Below are 20727 nucleotides of genomic sequence, written 5' to 3' on the forward strand. Positions count from 1 at the left end.
TGGTTTGAAGAACGCGCCATACTGTTTTTCAAGTCTCATGGATAAAGTGTTGCGGGGACAGCAAGAATTCGCTTTACCGTATCTAGACGACGTAGCGATATTCTCCGCATCCTGGTCTGAGCATATGACACACTTGCGGGCAGTGCTAACCCGCCTGCGCGAAGCAGGCTTGAGAGTAAAGGCTCCTAAGTGCCAGTTAGCACAGGCCGAGGTTGTCTACCTCGGTCACGTGATTGGTCAGGGTCGTCGCCGCCCCTCTGAAATAAAAGTGGCCGCTGTGCGAGACTTTCCGCAACCGCGCACAAAGACCGATATTCGGTCGTTCTTAGGTGTCGCCGGCTACTATCAGAGGTACATCCCTAGGTACTCTGATATCGCGGCTCCCCTGACGGATGCTCTAAGAAAGACAGAGCCTCAAACAGTCGTCTGGGACGAGACAAAGGAAAGAGCTTTTAGCGCCCTAAAGAGTGCCCTAACAAGCCAGCCTGTGCTACGATCGCCAGACTATACAAAAGGGTTCATTGTTCAGTGCGATGCTAGTGAGCGAGGCATGGGCGTTGTACTGTGCCAACGGGAAAATGGAGAAGTAGAACACCCCGTCCTGTACGCTAGTCGTAAGCTGACCAGTCGTGAGCAGGCGAATAGCGCCACCGAGAAAGAGTGTGCGTGTCTCGTGTGGGCCGTTCAGAAATTGTCATGCTATCTAGCCGGCTCGAGGTTTATCATTGAGACGGATCACTGCCCTCTCCAATGGCTGCAGACCATCTCTCCCAAAAATGGCCGCCTCCTGCGCTGGAGCCTCGCTGTACAACAATATTCCTTTGAGGTGCGTTACAAAAAGGGGAGTCTCAACGGTAACGCCGATGGCTTAAGTCGAAGCCCCTAACGTAGGAATCAGCCTCAAAATTGTTTGTTACTGATGTTTTTTTTCCTGAGGCAGGATTTTTTTTAACATATTGCTTTTGTTTAGTGTTTCAAAGTGATGATATGCTTTCTAGTGCAAGTTTTCAATTTGTGGACGCGTTCTGAGTGATGCTAGACTACTGTAAGGAACTAGGCAGTGGTATAAAAAGGGGAAAGAGCCTGGCAGGGCTTAGTGAGGGTTGTGCCGTGCTTGCTGACTGAGCGGTTGAGTTTCAGCGTAGTTCTAACGCTTACCGGGAACGAGAACAAAAATGTGAACTCTCCCGAAGTCACTTTGCAGTGTCCCGTGCGAACCTGAACAAGAGAACGAGGCCTTCTCTGTGCGCTGCGCTCAAGAAACGTCGAGGGACGCCCGACTTCGGTTATGAGCATCATCGAGCGACATCCCTCCGGACAGCGGATGCAGTCCCCTGTCCATCGGGATCTCCTTCCCCCGGCGGGGCGGTCTGTTGCGTTTCGCCTGCGACACGTGGTTTTGCCGGCGCGACTGCGGCGGGGCGGCAGACATTTTGGCCCGATCGTCGTCGCCGCAACACTCATCGGCAGGTGTTTCCAGGCGCGACTGCGGCGATGCGACCGCAAAAGATCATCCTCTCATTCCAGTCATTGTGCCCGAAACAGGCGATGCCAAAGCAGGGACCATCCTCTCATTCCAGTCATTGTGCCCGAAACAGGCGATGCCAAAGCAGGGACCATCCTCTCATTCCAGTCATTGTGCCCGAAACAGGCGATGCCAAAGCAGGGACCATCCTCTCATTACAGTCATTGTGCCCGACCGGCAGCGCTACAACAGGGTGCTACGAGATCGTGCTCGACAGGGTGCTACGAGATCGTGCTCGTCATGGTGCTACGGCATCGCTACGACAGTGTGCGTCACCATTAGCCCATTGTACATTCACGTGCTCGTCTTTTGAGGGGTTCCTTCTTGCCCTCAACTGCGAGAGTATAAAAACAGCTGCCCCCGGACGCAAAAAGAAGGGCTCCGATTTCTTCTGTGGAGTGAAGTGCTCTCCCGTCTCTCTACTTCGGTCAACCTGACCGCCAACTCTTTGCGATGTTAAAATAAACCAGTTGTTTTGTTGTTACCAGTCGACTCATGCTTTGCTGGGACCTTCGGATGCTTCCAGTTGTACCCCAGGCCGCCAGGCCAACGCTACCCTTGGGGCTTGCGACCCAGGTACAACCACGGGCGTCAGCGCCGAGTTCCCAACAGATCGTACCAGCAGTCAGATCCAAACAGCATCTATTAAAGCAATGAACCAACTAGCGAAGAGAAAAGTTTCGATCAAGTATACATTAAACGCTTGATATCTACACAGCACACCAGTTAAGCAAACAACCTACGCAATAAAACCTTGAAGAATTATTAATGCAAGACTCAGCGCGCGCTTTCAACGACGGGTGGTAGCGAAGTTGAGGAAAGCTTCATATGTATACGACCCCGATTCTCCCTGCACGGTCGAACGAATGTTGGGTCGGACAGGATTTTTCGTAAGGCTATCTGATAGCGCGAAGCTCTGCGCACAAGAAGTGCAGCGGAAGAGCTGTGTAGTTTTGCCTTGAATTCCAAGAGGGGCTGAGAGGTAGAGAGGGAAAGCTAGAAAAACGCGAGAAGTGGGGATAACCTTGTTCTACTCTCCTGGCCGAAATTTTTTGAAGGGTTTAGAGAAGCAGTCTTGCTCGCCGTGTCCACGTGGGAGCGCGCGCTTGTGCAGCTGTCACTGTTTCGAAGAAGTTTGCTTTTGATTCTGTCCGCGAGCTATTCACCATTTCGAAAGCGTGAGGTTTCTGTGAGAACTCGCGTCGTCTTCCCTGTTCGCACTTCAGCGCGGGAAGCTTATGTGGACGCTGAGATGGTGCGACGATGTTCGGTCCACGACCTCTGACCGCGTGACCTCTGGAGTTCCGTAGCGGGGGCTGTTATTTTCGCGCGATCGTATGCGGGCAAAAAGAAGAAGGAGAGTGCTAATGCTGGTTTTTATTGTCCCGAGAAGATCACGCACACTTCTCAGAATCGTGAGCGGCCTGTATTCCCTTAGACAACTCTTGAATATATATATATATATAAAAGAAGAAGTGCAAGGAACAAAATATAGGAGGACCTGGGTATCACGACTCTCACTTCGCGAATGTTTTTGTGTAAATTATGTGCGCGTCCTATTATTTTTCTCTTTGTTTTCAAGACACCCCGGAAGGCACGAGAAAGGCGGCACTGGACGAAGCGCCTCCACGCTCAACTACGCCAGGTTCTGAAGATTTTCGGTACCACAAAGAATAAAATTTTGAGCACGTTTTAAATGCAGTTACACACAGAACCTGGCGCATAGTGCACCCAAGCGCGCAGACGCTTCGTCCAGTGCTGCCTCGATATATAGAACTTACATAGTAGTTCCATAACCTTACCAAGATCTTCGATCACACCAGAATTTTCCGTGCTTATTTCTCTTTATTACTTTCGGAGTCACACATTGCAGTCTGCGAGCACTTTCAGACGGGCCGCTACAAAGCAGAGCGCTCACAGGAAAATAATTTCTTATTTAGAAAAATATACAAAGTTAAGGATGAAAAAGATGCGGTTGAGCATGAAGTGACTCGCGCGGTCAATTTGCCGAAGGACACTGTACACACGTGTCTAAAGTCTGTTTTTAGACTTTATATAAGTTCGGTCTCACTCTCGCACAGCCAGATCGCGGCCGAGAAGTTTTACCACGCAACTGAAATATTCTAAGTGGTCTCAGAGCTCCCGGTTTGACGTTGTAGGCGTCTTCTTTGAAAACGCTGACGTTGGTGTGCTACACACTCTCGAGGGTACACGCGTGGCCTGCGGATAGCCTGTCCGTTCGCCTGTAAAGGGAAGGCGCTATTTAACCGAGACAACGCGCCGCATCGGCCGCACCGTCCGAGGAACAGCGCGCGCCGGGCTGGCCGCTCCACGGTCCGCGAAGCGGGAGTGCGAGGCGTTCTGCGGGGAAGTGCGCCGCAGAAGCGGGAGAGGCGCAGGGGTGGCTTGGCGCGTGCGCTCTGCGATCGGTCATTAAGATAGACGGCGGCCGTATCGCGAGCCGTCGCAGCCGACAGAGGAGAGGCCCTGCTTCTTCCCCCTGAACTTGGCTGCTGCTGCTGCTGTTACTGGCGGCTATTGCGACTACCTGATTTACACCGTGTCCCTTAAGAGCTTCCTTACCGCGCCGCCATACGCGCAGGGCGCGTGCTAGCACGCACGAGCGCTCCTTGCTGTCGCTGCCTGTCTGCGTCGTCTCTTATGCGCGAGGAGTGCAGGCGCTGCTCCCATTTCGGCGGAGTCGACCTTTCTTTTTTTTCTTCTATGTGTGCGTGTATGCGCGCGCGCGTGAGCGTGCGTTCGCTCGTGTGTGTGCGCGTGCGCGTGTGCGCACGAGGGTGCATATGCGTGCCCGTGCACGTGTGAGTGCATGCGAGCGTGCGGGTGTGCATGTGCGGGTGCGCATCATCGGTGAGCTTTCTTCGTTTCGCTGCTCCCCTCCTTCTCTTCGTTATATATGCCGCTTACTGACATTTGCTGTTTCCGTTTCGGTACCGCAATTGTACCATGTTAACGTATCTATAAGACAACGGCGATAATTCGTCCAGTGCTTAACTTGCGACTCGGGGGCGAAATGCGAAAACACTCGTTTAATCCCACTTAGGTGCACATTGAAGATTCCCTGGTGCGTGTGGCATAGCCAAGGGGGAACACACCGGGCACGTGACTCCCCCCTCTCCACCCCCTCGCCTCTGAAATTTTCTGTGTTAGTATGCGGCCTTCCTAGCCCCCTTCCGCTTCCTCACCCTTCCTGTCTCCGGTCAAGTGGGTGAGCCCCCCCCCCCCCCTCCACGTTAAAAAGAATTTCTGGCTGCGCCACTGTCAAAATTAATCTGGAGCCCTCCGTTATACTTTCCCTCGTAGTCCTGGTTTATCTTTGTGACGCTAACGACCACGATTGATTGATTGATTGATTGATTGATTGATTGATTGATTGATTGATTGATTGATTGATTGATTGATTGATTGATTGATTGATTGATTGATCACAGTCCGCCTGTCCATGACAGTGACAGATGTTCTGCAGGAAGATCCCGTGAGTACTGTGACGACATTGATATAGGGCCGAAGTGAGTGACTGGGACGAAGGAAAGACAGCGAGGTTAGTCGGCAAGAGTAAATAGTGATATTAACGTTCCGGTGCGACAAATGAGCGAACATACGGCAAGGAATCGCCAATACCAGTGGCACAGAATAAAACTGCCCGAGTAAGTAAGTCAGTACGGGATGAAGTAGTCGGTATTAAGGAGATATAGGCATTCTCGCTACGCTTGTGTAGATACTTGCAATATGGTACACATTTTCTGCTATAGCATATTCAGGTTCTTGATAAAACGATCATGAATGTTAAATGTTTTCTTATAGATGCAGCACATATATCACGTAGGACTAGCTATTAAAAACCGCCTGTCGTCAGGAAAAATAAAACAAGGGAAATAATTACGCCACTCTTTAATGCGATATATACATGGAGAACTCGTCAACCTCCATCGTGGAATGACAATTAAGGATGGCGACAGAACAAACGAACGCTGCGTTCTTGTCGTGGTCTTTGTTGCCTCCATGCATCTATGGTCAGAGATGCACAGTGCAAACGCGGACGCGTAGGAAATAAAAAAGGCTTTACTGCACTCTCGCGACCATTTTTTGTCATGCTCTTTATCATCAAACACCTGTAGCATGCAAGTGAACCGCTGCCTGTTCTTTCTTTTTTTCTTCTTTTAAGTGGGAACCATTCTTTGTCTCATATCAGGTACGCTGCGCAGGTAGGCTGCTCTGGCGTCTCTGGAATAAAAAAGAAAGTGCGTGTCCGATCGAGGGATTGAACTATAGGGACCCCAGCTTAAGTCCCTGATGCTCTACTCGTGCGTCCCTCCTGCCGGCGCCAACGGTATCCTTTTGAGACAACCGGCGTTTACGCCACATCGCATAGCAGGTTGCTTATAAAGGCGAGAGCGAACGAGTTATCCCCACCCTTCCCTAGTGGCAGGCACTGATTTGCGACGCCACGTGACAATACACGGCCTTCGGGACTGACCGACGATCCCTCGTTTAATTTTTTGTTTTCTTTTCGTTTTGTTTTTCACACCTTGCATTTTCCTTTCGGCTTTCGAAGCCAATACTTATGCCAACTGTATATTGTATGCATACTTATTTGAGTATACACATGGCGTGTACGTTTGGCTGTCATAATTCTTACTACTTATGTAAAGTTCTCATTGTGTTATCAATCTTTTTTTTCTTATTGTTTGTCAGTGGTGTATACTATATAGTGAGCAACGTTGCAAATAATCCTAAGCACGCGAAGTGTCGACCAATTCTTAGCGCGTTAACTGAACTTCACGGGCAAACTCCTGTCACACTTATATACGGGGTGATAACCTTTTACGTGTACCCGAATTTTTTTAATTCGCCTGTGTCAGATAGCATAACCGTGAGCTCGATTATTCGATGAGGCGGACATTACCAGCACTAGAAATGTAAACACATATAAGCAACCAATAAAGAAAAAAAATCATTAATTTACTTCCCAAGTAATTACCTAACTAATAATGTAGTCTCTTAATATTACCTTAAGTAATATTGTAGATTGTAGTCATTTCCATCAGAGGAATGGGTTTTTTCTCTGACTAAAATGACTAAAGTAAAGGAATAGACTAGAGAAATTCATGACGAAAGTGAGGAAGAGATCACGGAGAAGAATGTTTCATATGCAGGCATGTACCCCTATACTTACTAATGCCGAATAATTCCTGTATGTATGAATGGTTCAATGAAATTTTATAATATATTATTTGTGTAATATAACATTTACAAAATAGTCCCGTTAAAAAGATATATATGCTTCAAAGGCCGCCTGCTCCTTGGCCGATTCCGCGTGGTGTGTGAGCGCCATTGCTCGAGAACAAGACGGCGCATATGCGCGCCACTCACCCCTCTGGACGATCTTTCCGAAGAGCGACTTTCCACGCATGTACTCGGGCGTGGGGCAGTTCCAGCGCCGGTTTCGGAACTGGTGCTTGCACTCGGCGATGGCCAGGCGCATGCCCCGCGCGATGGCCTGCAGGGAACCCGGGTTGGCGCGCACCAGGCCGCGCTGCTTGCGTCGCAGCGGCACGCTCAGCTGGAGCTGCGTGCCGCTCATCACGGCGCTGCCCAGCGCCGTCGCCACCACCGCGTTGTTGGGCTCCTCGGGGCCTCCCGACGCCAGGCCCCTGCACGCGTGGCAACAGGGCAAGTCGTTACGTAGGCTTGGCACGCCGTCACCGCCGCCTCGTATGTACAGTTATCCGGGACACGGGCATTAACATTCGCTTCTTTTTTTTCATTCTTTATCCCGCCACCCTATAGAAGAGGTCAAAAGCCCTACATCAAACGATCCTTTATGAACATGTGGGGTCCCCACACAAAAATCCGCATGTTCCTATATACCGTATGGGGCGAGTCCCATATTTATTTATTTATTTATTCATATTACCTTACAGGCCTATTGAAGGGCATTGAGTAAGGGAGGCAACAGTAATTACATGACAAAAATATCAAAGTGCAACATCGTTATACAATATTAACACGCAACGAATTCAAGTTATCACGCAATACCCCCATACGTTCGTATGATTATTTGAACGTATGGGGTAGAAAGTAAAACTCCGTATGTTCCAATATATGACATAAGGCGATCCCCGTACAGTATATGGGAACGTGCGGTACAGTATATGCGAACGTGCGGAGAGAGAGAGAGAGAGAGAGAGAGAGAGAGAGAGAGTAGGTGGTAGATGAAGACGGGTAAGTCTTCTCACGGCATGCCTGCAAACGCTGGTGTGTCGCATCGAGTAGCATAAAACGTGGGGCGAATGCTGCAGCGTCCGCTCTCCTCCACTCACTAGTGAAACGCACTCACCGGAAACTTGTTCCGGCTTGTTTCTAACGAAGGGGCATGCTCCATACGTGAACGCAGTTGCCTTGCATTACCGTGATGTGCTAAGAAACTCGATACGCTGGTGTCACATTCATGTGAACGTCGCTTATGTGCAGCATTCGAAACCGGCAGAGTTACCATTCAACCAGTCCAAAACAGACGATTACCATGACGCACTGTTCACGGACTCTGACACAGCTTTATTTGCAAAACATGCGAGTCAAAGTAGCCGCGTCACTGACTTAAAAAAAAAAACATAAGAGAAATCAGAAGTGTGCACACGACTTTACGCATGTATTCCCACGTACGTGCGCCTGAAAAGAAAAGAAAATTCAGTGGCAATCCTGTGGGAAATTAGAGAGAAATGCGTCTACCATTAAGTCGCACCCGCTTTGAGGTACCGGATTCATGATTAAACACAGTTCACCACATTGCTAAGTGTTATTCAGGAGCTCATTACACATACCTCTACTACGTGACCGGCTCCCAACACTTCACACACATTCGCTTCTTTCCCTTTTGGCACTGTTATAAAGTTAACGCATCAAAAGAAAAGCAAGAAGAAAGCTTGAGTAAAATATCCAATCACCTCCGCGAATGCTTGGCACGTCTTTCGAGAACAGGAAACAGAGCAGGGAGAATCCAAACGGCGTTCGGTTCCTTGTCTCGCCCCACAGCGGGACGCTGCACTCGGAGACCTTGTCCGCGCGGCCCATCGACACGTGTTTTCGAAAGACGCGAGCCAGTCTGGCGCAGAAAAGCGAAGCCCTCCGGGTCACGGGAAAGGCGCGCCCCGAGCGAAGTAGCGCGTCAACTCGGTTCGCTCAACGAAGGGCCGCGGGCGTGCAAGACAACGCGCGCGTCGGAGATGTTATCGGCACCTCGGCTTGTCACTACCGGACAAGCGTCATCGAACGCCTCCATCCCCGCGGGAAACACTCGGAGCAGGCATCTCCGTGCGCAGCAAGTTTGCGCTAAACTCACGTCAAGCCGTCACATAGTTGCGAGCCTATATAGGCTGGCCGCGCGTTGAAGTGACTTCCGAATCCCGACACCGTGGTGCTCTTACTCGTCTGCCTACCCGCTCCTTGCATATCTTCGTATACGAAATGCCTTAGTCTGTTTGAGTGGCCATTACGGGCGAAGAGACGCATGCTTCGTTCGGCAGCCGGCAGCTCCACCTCTTCCATCAACGACGTGCAACTGCCTCGCTTCCTGTCGGCCCCTCCCCCATTTCCCCTTCACCCGGCCCTCGGCCAGCCTCTCGCATTGTCTACAGGAGAAGGCTAGTTCTTCGCATGCGCGCCTCTACCCTCTGCAGGTCGAGGCGGCTCGAAGAGCGATCACGGAGCTAAAGTTACGGAAAACTTAAAGCACCATCGTCCATAGGTTCACCCCGCGAGCGAGAAACAAAAGCAAAGTGGTCGACGAGAAGAAGCAAACCGCCGCGTAAACCCCGGAGAACGGGAGACAGGTTATATAAGGTGTCCCCGCTGCTGAACTTAGCGCGCCATGCACCGAGGGCTTCCCTGATGGACGGTTCTTTCCCCCCCTCGGAACCAGCGAGTCTGAGCGTTTTCTCTCTGCTGCCAGCGCTTATCGTGAAGGCGCATCGGAGGCGCTCGCGTCTGGTGGCTCTGCGTGCCTGCGCAAACACGGGGCGCGATGTCGCGCTTTGGTTTCGTTGTCTTTTAGAGGATTGCGAAGCCCGGCGGTTCCCAGCGTGCGTGGCGGCTTCATCCGGCCGAGGTGCGCGCGCTTCGGCCGCTGACTCGGCGTCCACAGCCGTGCACTTCCCACATACAGAGCGAGCGAGCGCTAGTTCCTGCGTAGCTGTCTCTCTCTCGTGACTTGGGATGCGCGGCCAGGGTAACGCTGTACTGTCTGATTTTATCGCATGCAGCCCCAAGAGCTTTTGAAGTTGTATACCAGTGCGAGCACATTCCGGTGATCACAATCCAAATAACGAACGAGGAAGTAAAAAGAGAAAGGAAAAAAGAAATCTTGAGTGTAGGGCCGCTGGTGGCTCTTCCTCTCGAATGTGCTTGTGTTGTATACGGATGAAGTGACGTTTGGAAAGGCGCGATTTCTATCGCTCCCGTATAACAAATTAGCAGCCTTTTAATTCCACCTTGATGCGAACTGATGCTCCCCATAACGAACATGCGGATAATACCGTAGACCGCGATAGTGATCCGGCTTTCCGTAGTATATAGACCCTCGCTGGCTGCTGTGCCTTTCCGAGCGCCTCTGCGTGCTCTTTCTCAATCTCCAACGACAGTCCGAAGCAAGTGCAATCCACTTGAGTACGCCAGCCATCCATCTTGTTGAACGAGATAAGGGTCGGTCGTGTCTGTTACCATTCTGCGTCATTTTAAATTAGGTAGGAGAAAAGGCTTTCCCGCAATCGAACGATCGAATCTAAAAGCGCTCCGAGCTGAGCTTGAAGTCCCCCCCCCCCGCCCCTCTGTCTACCGGCTGACTGATAATCGCACACAGTGCACCTTGTTATATGCACTTCAACTTCGATCAATGTTGAGCGGTGGAAAGAAGCACATACCGCACGCAACCACTTCCATGTCGAGCAGCCGAAGAGCAAGGAAACGGCAATTACTTGTCAAGGAAACTTGAACAGCTGGTTCAAACAGTGACGGAGAGAGGAATGCAAACCATGTATGAACCTCGTGGAATACATGAGCAATGAGCATAAGATCAGCATACATTTTCCAGATCATCTTTCACACTGGCGAAAATATACAGTCCTCGCCGAAACTTTCAGTGCCACTGCACGAGCCCGACAACGAAGCTATAGTGGGGCTATATGTGCTTAGTACCCTGTGTTACTTTTGGTGCTTCAAGGCTTCAGAGCGCGAATAGCATTTGTTAACCTCGGAGAACCAGAAATACTAAAATAGCCAGACATGCCGCACGTAGCACAGAGGTAGATTCTTGTTCGATGAGTGAGTACGCCATGTAAACGGTGGCGAACAAATATGATAGATAAGTACAAGAGCTGGTTTAAAAAAAATGGGACCAATTGAATTTACATACCAGGTAGTTTATGCATAGCATGACATCTCAGGTTAAAAGCGGGTAACACAGTTTATACAGGCCGTCGGAACGCACGATACAACTGCTGCGTATAAATTTCAAACCCCGTAGAAAGCACAGGGTACAGTACAATATATTATTATAGTATAGTATAGTATAGTATAGTATAGTATAGTATAGTATAGTATAGTATAGTATAGTATAGTATAGTAGTATATTACAGTAATCCAGTATAGCACAATATAGTAGAGCTGAAGTCAGTGTCAGTAATGGAGTGGAAAAAAATAAAATTACAGTAGAACTCATCTAACGATGACTGTCGATGCTAGTGCGAATATCAATCGAGCAATGCAGCAACAGACCATACCCGTGACGTCCCGTTTAACACATGTTGTGGTAATTCTTAGACTTTCGTTTATTCGGCTATGCGCAACATAATGCAACATACTCCGTTATCGTCCCACTTTTCTATGGCACTCACTTGGCCAAGGTCGCCCATGAGCATGGAGCCATTACGACGGCTGCATGAAGCCAACGCAGTGAAGATGGAATGAGAAAGAAGGAATGATATCAATGGAACGACTAAGGCGTACACCGACGATGGCATGAGCTCAATGTTACGTCGATTCTTAAATTATGATGATGGTATAACGATGACAACGAGACGAGGACGACATGAGGTCAATGAGATTACGACCATGGTGCGATGTCGACGGTATGACGACAACCAGATGAAGATGCGAGAATGACGGCGATGGCACTACCAAGACGGCATGGCGACGACGGTATGGCAACGACGTCGCCTGTGTGACGAAGACGCAATGACGACGATGACATCGACGATAATTACGATTGAATGACTATATCGTGATAACGATAGAATGACGAACAAGGAATGACGTCGATGGATCGACGAAGGTGGTGTGACGATGACGGCATGGCGACAATTGGAAGACAATACTAACGTGATGACGATGGTGAAACGACAGTGTGACGACAATGGTATGATGACGAATGCATCACGACGATGCAGGGACGACGATGGCCAGACAACAGCATGACGACAATGGCATCAAAACGAGTGCATGATGATAATGGCGTGACAAAGACTGCATCACGAAACCTATGTGACGACTGTGGTTTGAAGACGATGACACGACGAGAGTCGGATGTTGTCACTATAGTGACAATGATGGCACGACCATGAAGGTATCACGAAGAAGGTCTGACGATGGAGTCATGATAGCGGCAAGCGATGACGGCATAACGGGGGCGCCATAATCACGACTGAATGACGACAGTATGATTACAAGACAATGATAAAGAAATACTGACCTCTATGGAATGATAAAAGCGGTATGACTTCGATGACATGACGACGATGGGATGACGTTACTGAAGTGATGACAATGATAAAACGACAGCATAAAGGCGACTACATGACGACGACGGTGTGACGACGATCGCGTGATTACGACGGCACGACGAGAGTCGTATTAGACAGCTGGAATGACGACCATGCAGTTACCACGATGGCATCACGACCCCGAACACGCATCTTGCGACCCAAGCTATTTGGACCATTGGGTCGGAGTAGAAGGCGGGACGACGATAGGATGACGAGAGTCAGTTCACGAATCTGGAATGACAGCGATTGGACGGCCACGATGGCAACACTGTGGTGGTTTGACAACAAATGCGCGACGACCATATGACGACGATGGCGTGACGACGACGGTATGACGAGCGTCGGCTGACAGTTCTGGAATGAGGACGATCCAACGACCACGACAGCACCCTGTCCACTAGCCCATACCTACTGGCCCAAGCTAGTTATTAGACAACTTGGGTGACTGGGTCGGGGTAGATCGCGTGCTGACGACGATGGGACAACGGCGCAAACAGGTAGACAACCTGGGACACTGGGTTGATGTAAGACAGACAGACAGACAGACAGACAGACAGACAGACAGACAGACAGACAGACAGACAGACAGACAGACAGACAGACAGACAGACAGACAGACAGACAGACAGACAGACAGACAGACTCAAAACGGCTGAAGTAGATGAGCGATCGTTTCGCATTAAAAGAAGCGAATTGTGCTAGTTCGTGCGAATTGCGCGATCATTTTCAAGTTTTCCAGAATTTTAAAAGATCGCCTGCAAATAGGAAAACTCTTGTCCTTGAGCTGGTTATTCGAAGAGGCAGACATTGCTAGCGCGAGAAATTGACACATATTAGACTAATTAAAAATGATCTAATTGACTTCTTAATTGATTACTTCACGACAGCATATCGGAATTTACTAATTGTAGAAGGTGAGTTTGCAAGATGTATCCGTTTGAAATGCGTCTCCAGGATGCGCGCGCACGCACGCACGAGCGCACGAACGCACATATACCATCGTCATTGCCGTAATGCTGCATGGATGCATGCATGCACGCATACATAATAAATTTGACAATCCCACAGTGTTTTTCGCAAATTGGAATAATGCATTGCCATTGTGAGGTAACATTGTGAGATAATGCACTGAGCATTGTGACAGATAACACTCACGTTTACATTCAAGAGGCAAAAACTGTTCAGAATCTGCGCCGAAAAGGATGCGGCCTGTCGTAAGACGAAATACGCGCGAGTCAGCTTTGAAGTATACACGTGTAGTTGCTCGAAAACGAATTCTGCGTTCTTTCTTGCAATGCTCGCGCGTCTACTTATCACGATCTAGAAAGGTCGTACGATGTCTGGACACGGGGCTTCCGTTCCACCGCATGCGCGCTGGCGGGGGAAGCCGCAAGCCCGACTTTGCATGACCGCATGACATGGCGCGTGACGCATTCTTTCTCAGACTTATTCCAGCTCAGACGTGCGTCACTGGACCAGCGTTCTTCCTCTGCCTCACTCTCGCCGCACGCGCAGCTATAGGTGTACGCACGAAAACTTTATGAATGTCGCGCGACACACCGCGAAAGGTACACGCGGATGCGGCGTCTGAATTTCTATAGCCGCATTTCGGGGACGAACGGGGTTGGAGTGCGCGCGGCACGCTCTGCTGGGCGGCTGATGTACTGGACGGCTTGAAGGGGCCGACCGAAAAGGAGCAGAGGCTGCGGAGTGTCTAGGAAAAAGACAGACGCGCACCGGGCGTTCCGTGTCACACGCTGTTTGCATAGATGCTTAGCGGCTCGAGTACACAGTCTTTTGGTCGAGCCTGCGTGTGTGTGTGTGTGTGTGTGCACAGATGCGGCTCTTTGTTTCTCGGAAGCGGGAGACGCCAGAATGCGGTTTTTTTCCCACGGTACACGGACCGTGGCGCCCCCTGGACGGTATAGGCCATTGGTGCGAGACACTCGAGTCACGTTTCGCGAGACACTGCGTGCGCGCGATCATCGAAGATAGTCAGCTGTATACGGAGTTGGGCAAACGACTTCTTTTCGTTTCTTTCGCTTCTCTGCACAAGCGGCGTCGTATATAGTTCACCTCGGGAGAATAGGAATTCAGTTTGTTTTATTACGCATTTTTTCATGCCGCGGTGACCTAAAATAGGTCAACCTACGAGGTCCTTCTTTGAAAAGTCCGACGCAATCGCAGTTCTGGAAGATATTGCGAATGGTAAACATCAAAATTTCTGCAGAACGCGATTCCGTAAACGATTTATTGCTCTTGTTACAATTTGCGTAACTGCTCAAAAATTTCTTTCTTTCTTTCTTTCTTTCTTTCTTTCTTTCTTTCTTTCTTTCTTTCTTTCTTTCTTTCTTTCTTTCTTTCTTTCTTTCTCTTTCTTTCTTTCTTTCTTTCTTTCTGTCGTTACATTTATATCATCCCGACTTAAATATCAAGTCCTGCGAACATTCTGAAATTTTTCAGTTTCCACATGTATGTACATGTATCTCCTGTTCAAGCATCTTACCATGTTCAGAGTATAGTAAGAGGCTTCAGCAAGATAGATGCACTGACTACTAAGACGTACTAAGGTATACTAAGACAGATCTCAGCCCATGGTTGCAAAGCGACATGGTTTGACCAGAACTCGAAATCTTCAGATTTATTTCACATTGACTCATCGCTTCAATTTAAATTCCCACCCACATTAGATACAACCAGAGCTTTTGAAACGATCATTCACTGTCTGCGGCTTGGTACAGCTTACACAAAACACTTTGTGCATAAAATTTGAAGAGCTGATAGTCCGGAATGCACTTGTGGCCACGCGGATGAGGTTCTACAGCATCTTCTGGTCGAATGTCCGCGACACTCCACACAAAGACAACGCTTAGCACATGATTTAGTGGCATTAGACCGCAGGCCCTTCAGCCTTAGGAAGATTTTAAGTCCGTGGTCAACATACTCATCGCAAAGACGAGTGTCACTGACCGTTCAAAGATTTCTAGAAGCGAGCAATATTCTCAAAAGCTATTGAGTAGAGTGTTTGAATGTGGTAAGCTCATTCTATGGCATTTAAAAAAAAACCTGACTCTGGTCAATTCAATGCCTGGGTTAATGTACCTTCATTTGACTCTGATACGCGTGCTTTCCTATGTGCCCTGATTTTAGTGTAGTTATGTGACCGGACTTGGTGTTTACTTTAGTGCACCTATACGCGGCTAGACTTTGTGTTGCTGTGTTTCTGAGTTGACTTTTAGTTTTAGTGCGGCGTTAGTGCACTTCTGTGACTGGACTCTGCGTTATTATGATTTGGAGTTGACTTTTAGTTTTAATGCGCTGAAGTTAATTATTTTTTAAAATCTCTGTGTGAAAAGGAGCTGGCGCCAACTAAAGGCGACATCTCTTAATTACCATTTGTAAAAAAAGTTGCACTAAACGATTCTCGGGAATTAGGTGTTTGCGCCTCTCTCATAGTTTTTGCACAGAAATAAGGAGTTTTAACTTATTCTGTGCACACCCGCCTACAGCATTTAGTGAACTGTGCCGGGCATCACATTAACGTCCCTCCCGTGTACTTTTTTAGCTTCATGCATATTTAAGCTATATTTACTCCATCTTGGAACCAACATTGCAGATTCAGTTGATAGAGAATTGTACATGAAATACTTTTACAGATTGTTTGGCAAACATCAGTAGTGGAGTAGTGGAGATTGAACAACGCATTTGGTGAAAACTAAAACGCCCGTCATGCATGCGCTTTGTTTAATCATACCTTTTTGCATCACACTTCCTGGACTTGCACATGCGTGCGTATTCACGCGCGTTAAATCACCCCGTTCAAAGATCACGAGCTGTGAACGCGGGCTCCTTAATACCTCACGTTTACGCACTCGCATCAAATTTGTAAGCATAAATAGAGCTATGCTGCATGAGATCTATAGTTGCGTATGCCGATGCACAACTTGGATGCCGTTTCACGTTGCTCAGTGCTCTCCGCATTCATCGCACTGCACACATATCCAGAGTAACGTCACCATTCTATCACTGCCGTCAACTCGCCATTCGTAAACGGACCTGCCAAACCCATGGTGTGTGCGCAGCTGGCGGTGATGTTACGTAGGCGGTCATGTAGTGTTTATATAGCGCTATGATGAGGCTCTCCGACTGCTTGCACCGACGCGTGATCCAGCCTGTATACAGCGCACATTCACCACAAGTTGGGACCCTATAGCCAGGAACGAGGACCACTCGAACGAGAGAGAATTCGGTAAAGCTGCCATGTTATATATGAAAAGATCGGACAGACAGTTACACGTTTTCGCTCAGGGACGACAATTTCGTATAGCCTCAACTGCAATTTCTATGCACTATAGGTGGGCCCATATACGCTTTTGTTTAAACGCACATAACACGTGCACAAAACTAAACCTAACAAAGGTAACGCGCGATGATGTTGTCTTAGCAGCTGCGAATATACCGCCACATTGCAGATATTGGTAGCACGCCTTCCCACTCACATTCTTCAAAACCCACTTAGCTAAATCGACATTTATCCGCTCTCGCGTGACGGAGACGCAAGACGAAGAAAAGAGCCTGCGAAGGGCTTTCCGACACGCCGATAAGCGCGGGTCGGCTTCTTAAAATTGGAAGTCATTTACACTTGCTTATCGGCTACCGCCAGCCTCATCCCTCGCTCTCAGAGTTGTTAAAAATGCGTTCTACATTTCTCTCCGCCCGCCGCCATCTTCCTTAGATTTCTGTTTTCCCTTGCAGGGGCAAACAAGAACCAGTTTCCTCCGAGGCTCCCGCTCGCGGCTCAGTTTGTCACGGCGAATGCGTGCGCCGTAAATCATTCACGAGTGGCGGGGCGCAGATAACGGGCGCATAAATTGATACATACGCGCCACCGGAGGGAGGGCGAGCATAATCTGTCTCTATCGCTCGCCGCGACAGCGCCCTCGCCGTGCTGCATATACAGTGCCCGAGTCTCGCGCTTTTGCGGGGAAGTCCGCGTGGAAACTCGCCGTGGCTTGTACGACACGCGCATAAACAAGGCCCCCGAGATACCGGGCGGATAATCCGTCTCGTCCTGCATGTGTCCGGCAGCGGACCGGGTGACCGTGGAAACGCGCGCCGAAGTTATTGTAGGAATGCGCCCTACATCTTCGTCATCGGTGGCGCACAGATTAGCGGGGAGAAATAGAACGGCTGCTGAGAGTGCGGCCCTCCTTTGACGCGTGCGTGCGCGATCGCCCAATTACGTGAGTGTCCACGATTTTCTGCACCGAAAGTGGGATGTATGTTTGCAACGTTGCGGACGTCACTGCAGTGCGAAAAGTTCTTGAGGGCCGAGTTGCTGCTTGCTTAAAGGAGGCTTAAAGAGGGGACCTTAATACGAGCGACATTGGTGGACCATATGTCTGCGCTTCTGCAATAACTGCAGCATGAGAGTGCAGACGTGCTATAAGCCGGAAAATATGCAAGAAAAAAATACGAAAGACGGCGGCGACACCGCCCTGAAGTTGCCGGACCAGTTCAGCGTGACGTCATGTACATATATTGAAAGCGTCGATTTGAGTTAAAAGTTTACTTCAATGTTTATCGGCGAAAAAGGACTAGACATTGCATTCTAAGTGAACCACAGACTCAACCTATCTAGTTCTGGAGAAACTTTTCGCATGATGAAACGGCCGAAACCTGCGGAACACACTTTATGAGTCCAACGTAATTTAGAGCGGTGAAAATTTACACACACACACACGCGCGCGCGCGCTCACACGCATGCACAAATCAAATCAGATCCCCTTCGCGATTTCTTTTTTTGTTAGCAAATAGTTTTATAGCGACCAAACGTCGTGGAAAATTAGAGGGGCAGGACGGGCCACTAAAGGTATGCGTCTATGACTCGATAAAGCTGTATAAGGAGGTCAGCGAAGCAGCGTGTGCATACAATATTAAGTGGACGAGGGTTAGGGCAACTTATTCCACTGGTTTTGTGTTCAGACTAGTTGTCTCAATCTCTTATATACTTCATTGCTATCTCTCTCTCCGCTTCGTCCGCATCCTAGTTTTTTTTTTTTTTTTCATTGCCTTATCGTTTCGGTTTCTTTCTGTAAGCAGCGCACATAACAAATCTCTGAAAGTCTGTAAACTAAGCCACTAAGCGTGCAAGTTGTAAAGCTAAGGGTCCTTCATCGCCATATGTATTACTATATTATTTTTCGCAAGTGGGACACAATTTCTTGTTGATCAACATAATACTATTGGCGCATCGCTTCTACGTTTCTTTTCATGCATTTGTTACTAATCGCAGGGTAACTACAAAATCTTCGATTTGAAACACATAGGAACATTCTAAAGATTCTGATACCGAATATTGAAGGGAAAGACGACGATCTTGCTGATTTAAGATCGTCGATCAGCAAAAAGATAAAGCCAAAAAAAAAAAAAGGGATCAGCATTCATGCACAGTAGTATATAGACACGAATCTTTCTTTTTTTTTTTCAACTCTCAATCTCTGTAGTAGACTGCAGTTAAACATTACCTATCATTTACGTGCCCGAAACGAGTATCTTAAACCCAGGAGCGACGTGCGTGCCAAAAAGACGCCTTGTGGGAATTCGCGCGTTCGTCTGTTGTCGACCACCGGATGTGACGCAATTTGACCCTTCTTTTTTTTTTTCTGTCGTCATTTACCCCCCATCTTTTAGTAACGCCTGCTGCCGGGCTAGTTGGTACATTGCTTTTAGAAATTGTTTTAAGCGCAAAAAGCAAGACATGAACAACGGAATAAAAGACACGGACAGGTGCACATCGCACCTGATCTTTATTTTCCCCGATGAGAGAGAGAGAGACAGATGTAAATGAGAGAAAGGCAGGGAGGTTAACCAGAATTAAAGCATCCGGTTTGCTATACTGCACTAGAGGAAGGGAAAGGGCAAGTAAAGACGGAAAGAAGAGCTGGAAAAAAAGAAAGGGGGCAATTTTTTTCCTTATGCTTCACTTATATACTCTCAGGCATGCGAAGAAGAACATACACAGGTAAGGTCACACGAAATAGAAACCAGACCTAATCATATCCTATCAGTCAGGAAACTAAACTCATTCTCGTGAAGAGACAATGGTGAAACGCTGCTATAGCACTGGTCACGAAACTTTCTGATATACATCGCCTCCGCTAGTTCCCGTGCCACCGTATATCCTTACTGTTTCGTAATGTGCATGTGTTTTCCAGCAAAGGTTCAGACTTGCACACTTTGCAGTGATACGGCAAACGCTAGCCAGTCCCATTCTTGATTGATAGAGCATGCTCTCGCAGGCGCTCACGTATACAACGCCCAGTTTGGCCGATGCATGTATACCTTGCCGCAGTCTATAGGAATCTTATACACGACGGCAGCGGAACACATCTTCAGGAAACACTTTACGTGGTTCTTTACGCACTGGGCCCTTTTTGCGGAAGACAGGCGCGCACAAATGCGAGAAAGTTTCCGCGGAGCCGAGAACACTGCCGGTATATCCTGCCTAGAAGCAACATCCTTTAACGAATGAGCGACTTTGTGTACATGCAGAATGACAACAGGATGCGTTTTCCGCTTCGAACTTTTTCGCATTCTTCTGAAGTATTGGTAGGCTGACGCCGAAATTTCTTCAATAAAGCTTTGCTCACCGAAACTAACAAGGAAGCAGGGAGGCAGGGAAGTCTGCCGAGCCAAGCCTAGACACTGATTAAAGCCTAGACATTAAAGTTTTCCTGAATAATGTGGGGGCAAGGCATAGTTAGAGCCAGCTGTAAGCTAGTAATGGCTGTAGCTCGTTTTAATGTTTTCGAATGGGCGGAATGAAACGACAAAAATTCTTCCTGTGCACGGCGGCGGCACATGCAACAAACGTGGTTTTCACGAAGGGGGAGATGAAGGTCTAAAAATTAAAGCTTGACAAAAGTGGGAAGCTAATGGGTAAACTTGAACCCTTGTCCAAGCACTTCAAAAGCCTCTAATACGTCATTAACACACTTTGTGTAGGTACAGTCCTGTTGTTTGTTCAAAACAATCAAAACTTCATCTGCATACCGAAACATCTGCAAAACGTTGTCCTTTAACAAAGCGGTTTCCAAGTCGTTGTTAATGTTCGCCAGAAGAAAAGTTGCATAAAACAGACGCCCCACATGACCATATACATATACCATTCCTCTGCACAAACAGCTCATCTTCAAAAGAAAGGAGCGTTGTCCCAAGATAAAGCTCCAAAAGAGCAATATAGCTTTCTACCGGAACTTCAGCCTTGTTCTGAAAGGACACGTTCCCATTTTTTTCAATACGTGACCGCACAGCCATAGAGAGCTCCCTGTGAGGTATAGTCTAACACAGCTCATCTACTTC

General features: G+C 48.4%; 1 protein-coding gene across 2 annotated transcripts in view; it reads right to left on the reverse strand.

Annotated features, from left to right (window-relative positions):
- wg (Wnt family member 1 wingless) overlaps positions 1 to 20727 on the reverse strand; it is a 67506-nt gene that overhangs the window by 31893 nt on the left and 14886 nt on the right. For both annotated transcript variants that reach the window (XM_075680775.1, XM_075680774.1), the window contains exon 2: positions 6920 to 7200. In XM_075680775.1, coding sequence (XP_075536890.1) covers positions 6920 to 7200 — 281 coding nt within the window. The remainder of the gene's footprint in view (positions 1 to 6919; positions 7201 to 20727) is intronic.

This window comes from Dermacentor variabilis, chromosome 2 (genome assembly GCF_050947875.1).
Source record: "Dermacentor variabilis isolate Ectoservices chromosome 2, ASM5094787v1, whole genome shotgun sequence".
Lineage (NCBI taxonomy): Eukaryota > Metazoa > Arthropoda > Arachnida > Ixodida > Ixodidae > Dermacentor > Dermacentor variabilis.